Raw genomic sequence first — 9,900 nt, 5'->3', positions numbered from 1 at the left:
CATAATTTTAAAGTGTGTTAGGTGCAATGAAGGAAGATCTCCAGGTAGAAGAAGACAGCTAGTGATTTAGAGGAGAAGTATGATCTCAGCCCATTTTACGTCTAGTCATTTGCTGCCTGAGTTGTGTTTTTAGAAAGCTTGCGGTCAGGAAAAGACAAAATATAACGAGAAATGTATAAAAAGATACTGACTCATTAATGGTCTGACTGAGACTGGAGGGACTCCAGAAAACATGGCCCCCGGACTCTCTGTTAGCCCAAAACTAAAACCATTCCCGAAGCCAACTCTTCAGACAAAGATCAGACTGGACTATGGGACATAAAGTGATACTCGTGAAGAGTGTGCTTCTTAGCTCAAGTAGATATATGGGTCTAAATGGGCAGCTCCTGTCCAGAGGTAAGATGAGAAGGCAGAAAGGGACAGGAGCTGGTTGAATGGACACAGGAAATCTGGAGTGGAAAGGAGTGTGCTGTCACAATATAGGGAGAGCAACTAGGGTCACATAATGTGTGTATAAATTTTTTTTTAAATTTTTTTTATTGTACTTTAGATGAAGGTTTACAGAACAAATAGTTTCTCATTAAACAATCAGTATACATATTGTTTTATGACATTGGTTAAGAACCCCCACGACATGTCAACATTCTTCCTTCTCGACCTTGAGGACCTTTTTTTTGGTGAAAATATACATAGCCAAAGTTACACCATTTTGAAAGTTTCTACACGTACAATTCAGTGACATCGATTACATGCTTCCAGTTGTGCTGCTATTCTCTATCCTTTTCCAGATTATTCCATCACCATTATCTTCAACTCACTGTCCTCTAGGCTTCCCATCAAACCTTTTGAGTTGCTATTGTCAATTTGATCTCACATAGATAATTCTTTTCATTTGGTACCTTAGATGAAGGTTTGCAGAACAAATAGTTTCTCATTAAAGAGTTAGTGCACATATTGCCCCATGACAATGGTTAACAACCCCATGACATGTTAACACTGTCCCTTCTCAACCATGGGTTCCCTATCACCAGCCTTCCTGGCCCCTCCTGCCGTCTAGTCCTTGTCCCTGGACTGCTGTGCCTCAGTCCTGTTTTGTTTTATGAGGCTGTCTAATCCCCAGCTGAACAGTGAACTTTGGGAGGGCTTCATCACTGAGCTAAAAGGGTGTCCAGGGGCCATACTCTCAGGGTTTCTCCAGTCTATCAGGCCAGTAAATCTGGTCTTTTTTTTGTGAGTTAGAATTCTGTTCTACATCCTTTTCCAGCTCTGTCCAGGAACCTCTACTGTGATCCCAGTCAGAGCAGTCAGTGGTGGTAGCAAGGCACCATCTAGCCATACTGGACTCAGTCTGGAGGAGGCCATGGTAGTTGTGGTCCATTAGTCCTTTGGACTAATCTTTTCCTTGTATCTTGTTCTCTTCATTCTCCCTTGCTTCCGAAGGGGTGAGACCAGTGGAGTATCTTAGATGACCGCTCACAGGCTTCTAAGACCCCAGACACTACTCACCAAGGTAGAATGTAGAGCATTGTCTTTATAAACTGTGTTATGCCAATAGAGCTAGATGTTCCCCTAGACCATGGTCCCCACAGCCCCCCTGTGTATAAATTTTTGTATGAGAAACTATCTTGAAGTGTAAACTTTCACTTAAAGCACAATTTAAAAAAAAGATACCGACAAGCACTTTAACTTCACAGTGGTGAATTAGGGCTTTACTATTTCAAAGCTGTGTGAGTGAGTGAGTGAGTGTAAGAGTGTGTGTGTGTGTGTGTGTGTGTGTGAAAGAGAGAAGACAAAGGGAGAACACTTTAGGAAAACCTAAGGAGGCGGAGGCTCACAGAAGCTAATCTCCGTCATGCTTTCCCGCACCCCCTTCCCTCTCATCATAACTTGTGATCTTGGAGGCATGCATGAAAGAATTTGGGCCCCTCCCCCAGCCTGACCATCTCTGCGGGCTGCTCAGCCAGGCTCCATGTCAAATCCAGCTTGGAGCACAGACCCAAGGACACGCAGGAGTTGGTGGGCCTGCTGGATGGTCCCTCACTCAGTAGTCATGGGTGGCAACAGTGGCCAGACTGGCATTCACACCTATAAATCCCTAACTGAGGAATGTCTCTCTGACTCCGTGGATCCACCTAAAAGACCCACGGGCAGACTGGTCATGCACAGCATGGCCATGTTTGGCCGGGAGTTTTGCTACGCAGTGGAGGCTGCTTACGTGACTCCAGTCCTGCTCAGCGTGGGCCTACCCAAGAGTCTGTACAGTGTGGTGTGGCTCCTCAGCCCCATCCTGGGGTTCCTGCTGCAACCTGTGGTCGGGTTAGTCAGTGACCACTGCCAGTCCAGGTGGGGCCGGCGGAGACCCTACATCCTGACCCTGGCTGTCATGATGCTCTTCGGCATGGCTCTGTACCTTAATGGGGATACTGTTATAGCAGGTAAGTGGACATACAAGGTGGGCAGGCAGGGTCAATGTCCTATCAAGCAACTCGACAGGAGGAGGATGTGAATTTCTTCATCTGAAACTTATTTAGAAATTGGTTAGAACTGAGCCTCTCAGTTTACAGTGAAATCTACCTCTGAGTGGCTAAAATTCTGTGCTTGGGGAGCCTTTGGTTTTAGAAATATCAGGGTGCACTGGTCTTTATTATTAGGAAGCTTTTTAAGTAGGATTAAATTTTTATGTTTTATCAAATTAAATATTTGAAAATATTTATCCATTGAGATTTGTTTCGAGCTCATTATGGCCCTGTTAAGACTTTGGTGGTTGACCAGCTGCCAAATGACTCCATAAATATGTATAATAGATCACCTCTGTGTCCAAATAAGAGTTAATTCTGTGTGCAGGTTTCTGTAGAGCCTTTTAATGGGTCCAGGGCATCAGCTTGTCAGCTAAAGGGGACATTTTTGCATTGCAAATTCTGGACAAAATCAAACCTGATGGTAAGCACTTTTACTAGCCATTAATCAGCCACCAAGTAATTAATCAGTAGTTGGTGGTAGTACATTAAAAGTTGCATTGAGAAAGGATTGTTAAAAATAGTACACATTTTTAGACTAGTGGAATGGATGATTATGAGGCAGGATAATCAGTTCTCATTTGTATATATTAAGAAGAGGGCATAAATACGTAAATGTTGGATTATTTCTGGAAGACTCCACATATACACACACACACACAAAGCAGATAAGAGTAGTTGCCTCTAGGGAGGGAAACTAAAGGACTGGAGGTGAGAAGTGGAGGGTGGACTTATGTTTCACTTATTTGTATACTGTAATCATTTAAAATTAATTGTTTTTATTAAGATGAGTTTATATATATATAACAAAACCCATTGCTGTTGAGTCAATTCTGACTCATAGTGACCCTATAGGACAGTGTAGAACGTTGCCATAGGGTTTCCAAGGCTGTAATCTTTACAGAAGCAGACTGCCACATCTGTCTCCTGTAGAGTGGCTGGTGAGCTGGAACCATGGCCCTTTTGGTTAGCAGCTGAGCACTTAACCACTGCACCACCAGGGCTCTCTCTCTCCATACACAAACACACACGTATATAAATAACGAAAAATTTGCCATTTCAACGTTTGTTACATGTACAATTTAGTGACATTAATTATTTTCATCACATCATGCAACCAATTACTGATTTTTTTTAACGTGTATAAAAAAAGACAAAAACTCAGTTGCTTTTGAGTTGATGGAAACTCACGGCAATCCGATGTGTGACTGAGTAGAACTGTGCTCCATAAGGTTTTCTGTGGCTGATTTTTTGGAAGTAGATTGCTGAGCCTTTCTTCCAAGGTGACTGTGAGTGGCCTTGAACCTTCAACCTTTTGGCTAGCAGCTGATTGTGTTAACCATTTGTACCAACCGAGAGCAAGAGAAGCAACAATTTTTCTTCAACAGAAGGTTGGGTGAATGAATTGTTGCATATCCATAGAATGAATATTATTTAGCTGTTAAAAATAGTGTAGTCGCTCTTGATAACTGAATGAAAAGATATAAAGAAAGCTGGTTATAGATGAGTTTATACAGCATGACCTCATTAGTCAGTGCTGCTCCACACGTGGCCCCTGGATCAGCGGCATCATCATCAAGGAGCTTGTTAGAGATGCAAATTCTCAGGTCTCACCTCAGACCTACTGAATCAGAATCTCAGGGGATGGGGTCCAGCAATCTGTGTTGTAACAAGCCCTCCAGGTAATGTTTAAGCATGATAAAGTTTGAGGAGCGATGCTCAGTGTACAGTTGTACACCTATGTATGTATGTACGTAAATGCATAAAAGGATGTCTGAAAGGTTGACCATCACTTCGAGCTAGGATTTAAAGCATTTCCCTCCAGCTTTTCTATATCATAGGAATTGTTTACAATTAGCATGCATAATTTTTTAAACAACCTTATCGAGTTAACAATTTGCACACCATGCAATTCACCCACTTAAAGTGCAAAATCCAGTGGTTTTTAGTATAGTCACAGAGTTGTGCAACCACCACCACAATCGAGTTTTAGAACTTCTTTATCACTCCAAAAAGAAACCCATATACATCAGCAGCCACTCTCCACCCCCTCTCCCTCCAGCCTTAAAATCAAAATCAAACCCATTGCCATGGACTTGATTCTGACTCACAGTGACCCTATAGAGTAATCACTAATCTACTTTCTGCTTCTATAGATTTGCCTATTCTGGAGCTTATAATGCATATTTTTTTAAACCAGAAAAAATAATAAAGCTATTTTTATTTGGACAAACAAAACAAAACAAAGCAAAACGAGATAATTTTGATGGCAGAAGGTTTTGGTGGAAATAAAAAATGCAGATCACTCGAAATCAGGATTTAGGGGACTGATGTTTATTTCTCTTTTAGCTTTGACTGCTGACCCAAGGAAGAAGCTGATTTGGGCCATAAGCATCACCATGATGGGTGTGGTTCTCTTTGATTTTGCTGCTGACTTCATTGATGGTCCCATCAAAGCCTACTTATTTGATGTCTGCTCCCATCAGGACAAGGAGAGGGGCCTCCACTACCATGCCCTCTTCACAGGTAAGGAACACTACAGAAAGTCTCTCCTTCAGTTTCCCAGACAGGGAGGCTCTTCCACAGAAGCCATCCAATGCCTCTGCGTGGTGACTTTTTCGAATGAATGGATCAGTTGATGGGGTGCCACAATCACATGAGCTCTGTCTCCAGTACATTTCTCAAACAAAGTCAGACAAAGTCAGCTTGTGACCGGGGTTGCGCATTCTTGCAAAGGAAGTTCACATAAGAGCTTTCTGAAGAAACATTTATGGAGACATTTACAACTGAAATGAAAAGAGGCCTTGTGAACTTTACTTTTTGTTTTAGAGATGTGGGCCTCAAACCTCAGTCATGTAGCATCAGCTTTACCTCAGGAACTTGTTAAAAGTGCAATTTTTTGGACCCCTCCTCCAGTTACTCTGGTTCTATTGGTCTCAGGTGGGGCCTAGAAATTAGCATTTTTAACGAAGGCTCTCTGGTGATTCTGTGCCAGGTATCCTAAGAACCACACTCAAAAACAAAAACAAAACATCTGCCTTAGAGATTTCTTAGTTACATAAAGAGTTGGCATCTTCTCAACCTCCTGGCTGGAAGAAGACCATGTCAGGAGGACAACGCAAAATTTCTCTTGATTTCTTGGTGCTGTTGCTGGTCTCCTTTGGTGGAAGTAGCATTTAGGGCACTGCTACTAATTCATTTTCGGTGCGCATTTATAGAGCACCAGTTAATACAAAGATAGATAGTTGGCTAGATAGACAGGTAGATAGACAGATCGATAAATCGTAGACAATTGATAGATAATGATGTTAGATGATAGGTAGATAGATTTAAAAAAAACAAACCAGTTGCCGCGAGTCAATTCTGACTCATGGTGACCCCATGTGTGTCAGAGTAGAACTGCTCCATAGGATTTTCAATGGCTGTGATCTTTCAGGAGCAGATTGCCAGGCCTTTCTTCCAAGGCATCTCTGGGTGGACTTGAACCTCCAACCTTTTGGTTAGCAGTGGAGCATGTTAACCATTTGCACCACCTAGGGACTCGTGTCAGTGCCTGGTATCTACTAATATCCCTTTATTATGTATTTTCACTTATATTATCCCAATCCTGACAATGGTCTTATGGAGGTGAAGTGATTCCCATTTTTTAGATGTGAAAGCTGAGCCTTGGAAGCAGTGGTGTGCGAGAGCTGGATCATACTAGCTTGTGAGAATGAATTGTTAACTTTTTAGGAATTTGGTGAGCAGGTTGACGTCACATTTGTATCTTGAAATTGGCCAGGCTGGGAGGATTTACATTACAGAAATTAGCAAAAGCTTTTTTTTCTCCTGGAGATCTGTGATTAAACATTATCTGCAGCCAACAGCTCGGAGGGGGGTAAACTAATTAAATAACTCGCTAGTAGGTCCCAGAATAGAAATTCAAACTTCATTTTCCTAACTGGAATTCCATGATTCCTTCTGCTTTAACATGATTTGCTGAAATTAATCCCAATGAGGTCATGGGAGACTTTTAGCTTTTGAACCGACATATTGCAAGTTTTATTGCTCTAAAGGACTTTGGGCAACGCGGCCACCACTTCACAGCTTCGGACAGTATTAGACTGGCCATACTACCTCTGCTGTGCTGCCCCTGACATTAGGAGGACAGGTTTATTAAACTCTGTATTTTGGGAACTTTTCCAAGGCTGATACATGATAGTGTTTTCTATCAGTCTGAGAAGATATATTCATTTTGAGACTTTCTGTTGATATTAGCATATGGTGTGGTCTCAGCAGACAGTCATCAATGCACATATAATTTTGATATGACCCAGATTCGGGCCCTCACTACATCTTGTCTGAGCTTTAGTAGTTGTCCCTCAACTGTTCTTGCAGTTTCTAGTTTCTCCCCATTCCAAATGAACCAACACACAGCTTCCAGATTCGTGTTCCTAAAAGACAGCTCTGACCAGGGCATTCTCCTGCTGAGTGACCTGCAGTGGCTCTCCACTTGCCTACTGGATAAAGAACAAATTTCTAGACAAAGCTCAAAGCTCCCCACAATCTGTTTGCATCTTTCTTTTCAAGCTTTACTTCCTGGTACTCCCTCCCCTCCACAGTCTCTGTGCTCTGAGCAATTTCGCATCATGCTCCCAGGGGCAGAGGCCAGGTCTGTTTTGTTGTCTGTATTCCCTGCACCTCCAACACCACCTGGCACATTGGAGGTGCTACGTAAATATTTATGGAACAAATGGAAGAGCCTGCCCTTTCCTTCCCAGTGTCTAGAGCTTTGTTCACATTGAAATTTCCTTCCGCTTTTCTGCCTGTCAAAACTCAAAGCCCCTTGGAAACTTTTACCCATCCCCCAGGGAGAAAACTTCTTACTTACTTCTAAATTATAAAAACCCAAAACCAAACCTGTTGCTGTGAAGTCAATTTCGACTCCTAGTGATCCTATAGGACAGAGTAGAACTGCTCCACAGTGTTTCCAAGCAGCGGCTGGTGGATTTGAACTGCCGACCTTTTGGTTAGCAGCCAAGCTCTTAAATATAGGCATATTCAATTATTTAATTTCTGACTCAGCCAGGGACTCCATCCACAAAATAATCAAAGCACAAACGTGATCAAGGGGATTGATATGAAGGTGTCAGCAAGGGAAATATCTCCAGCAGGAAGAGCCAGTTGAGGTGGGAGCTCACCACATGCACAGCTGAGATTGTACCTCCCATCGAGATCCTTTCACTTTTACCCGTGTTGCCACTGAGACCAGCTCCTGAGGGCTGCGAGAGGAGGGATGTGGAGGGAGCATACCCATTTTTTTCTTTATTCCCCTCTCTCCCATTTGTTCCCTTTTCCCTCTTAGAGTACTGGAGATTTTCCAGAATTTTCAAATAAACAGACAAAAACACAAAAGATCTTTTCCTGTCCGTAAGATCAGCTAAAGACCCCACACATTGGGTCCCCGTCTAGCAGTTTCCACTCATAATGCCACGTTTAAGGTCTTCTAAAATCCCCCAAGGAGCACTAGTGGTTCAGTGGTAAAATTCTCACCTTCCATGCAGAAGACCAGTGTTCAGTTCCCAGCCAGCATACCTCATGCATAGCCACCACCCTCAACGGAGAGTTTAGGCAAAGATGGACTGAGAAGAAAGAGCTGAAAATCTACTTCCAAAAAATTGTTGTTGTTAGGTGTCATTGAGTTGGTTCTGACTCATAGTGACCACATGTACAACAGAACAAAACACCGCCAGGTCCCGGGCCAATTCTCAAATCGTTTCTATGTTTAAGCCCATTGTTGCAGCCAAGGTGTCAATCCATCTCGTTGAGAGTTTTCCCCTTTTTCACTGACCCTCTGCTTTACTAAGCATGATGGCCTTCTCCAGGGACTGATCCCTCCTGATAACTTGACCAAAGTATGTGAGATGTAGTCTCACCATCCTCGCTTCTAAGGAGCATCCTGGCTGTACTTCTTCCAAGTTAGATTTATTCATTCTTCTGGCAGTCCGTGGTGTATTCAGTATTCCTCACCAACACCATAATTCAAATGCATCCATTCTTCTTTGGTCTTCCTTATTCAAAAGATTAGCACCAATGAAAATGCCTCAGAGCACAAAGGTGTGAGCCTGTTGTGCATGGGGTCACCATGAGTTGGCACTGACTCGACAGCAGCTAACAAAAATAAAACTCCCCCAGCCCTTGTCCTTCGAGGGAGGGTCAGCTGGTGGCAAGAGGAAATTTGACCCACACTCTGAGAAAACCATTTTACTACTTCCCAGTTGCAATAAACAGTTTAGTCTCAAAGGGCTGTTTTCTTATAATCTCTTTCTTGACCTTTGTAATTTTCTACTTTCCAGTGTAGTTATTTGCGTAAATTTCTAGTCTCCCCTATTACACCATAAACTTCTTGAGGGAAGGGCTTATGCAGAGATAACATATTTGTGAATTATTGAGGACAAGGGATATATGATTGACAGAGGCAATGAACTTGCATGTGGATATTGATGATCTGTTTGGAGGATCTGTACGGCCACGTGGATATTCCAGGCTGACTTCCCCAAGACCTTCTCCATGCCCCTTGCCCTTTCCCTCAGCATCACTGGACATATGCTCAGGGAATGCATTGGTTAGGATGGTGTTTTGTTTCAAGTAACTAAAGCCCATATAACAGTGGCTTAAACACATAGAGGTTTATTTTTCTTACATAACAAGAAGTCAGAGAGTAAGTGTCTGCTGACTTTTGGTCAGCAGCTAGAAAATGTCAGAGTTGGCAATTTTATGTTCCTTTTGTTGCTTCATCTCTATGTTGCCTCCTGGATACAAGATGGTTCACACAGGTACGTATATCATGTCTGTTTCAAGGCAGGAAGAAGGGGGAGAAAGTATCGGAAAGAAGGAAAGGGTATCACCAGCCAACGCTGTCTCTTTTAATCAAGAAAGAAAAAATTACCTAGTAACCACTACAGATTTCTGGTTGTTTCTCATTAGGCTGAATTAGGTCATGTGGTTGCCCAGTACGCCTGGAGAGGTTGCAAAAGTGAGTTTTTTTGGTTTGCTTTATATGCCACCCTGAACCAACTGGGATTCTGTTAGCAATGAGGAAGAAGTAATTAATATTGAATAGGCAAAATCATATGGAATACAAATACAAGTGAGTGTTAACCTGGTGGTGGTTGTTGTTAGGTGCTGTCAAGTCGGTTCTGACTCATAGCATAGCAACCCTATGTACCACTAAACAAAACACTGCCCGGTCCTGTGCCACGCTCACAATCCTTGTTATGCTTGAGCCCACAGTGCAGCCACTGTATCAATCCATCTCGTTGAGGGTCTTCCTCTTTTTTGCTGACCCTCTACTTTACCAAGCATGATGTCCTTCTCCAGGGACTGATCCCTCCTTACAACATGT

At 42.7% G+C, this 9,900-nt stretch overlaps 1 protein-coding gene across 3 annotated transcripts in view; it reads left to right on the top strand.

Moving 5' to 3' along the window:
- Positions 1-1,965: 1,965 nt before the first annotated feature.
- SLC45A2 (solute carrier family 45 member 2) overlaps positions 1,966-9,900 on the top strand; it is a 45,587-nt gene continuing 37,652 nt past the window's right edge. For all 3 annotated transcript variants that reach the window (XM_004385233.1, XM_004385232.1, XM_012558089.1), the window contains exons 1-2: positions 1,966-2,435; positions 4,866-5,042. In XM_004385233.1, coding sequence (XP_004385290.1) covers positions 1,970-2,435; positions 4,866-5,042 — 643 coding nt within the window. In that variant the 5' untranslated portion in view covers positions 1,966-1,969. The remainder of the gene's footprint in view (positions 2,436-4,865; positions 5,043-9,900) is intronic.

Source organism: Trichechus manatus, unplaced genomic scaffold, assembly GCF_000243295.1.
Source record: "Trichechus manatus latirostris isolate Lorelei unplaced genomic scaffold, TriManLat1.0 scaffold00135, whole genome shotgun sequence".
NCBI classification, from domain to species: domain Eukaryota; kingdom Metazoa; phylum Chordata; class Mammalia; order Sirenia; family Trichechidae; genus Trichechus; species Trichechus manatus.
This window is presented reverse-complemented; position numbering and strand designations above follow the sequence as displayed.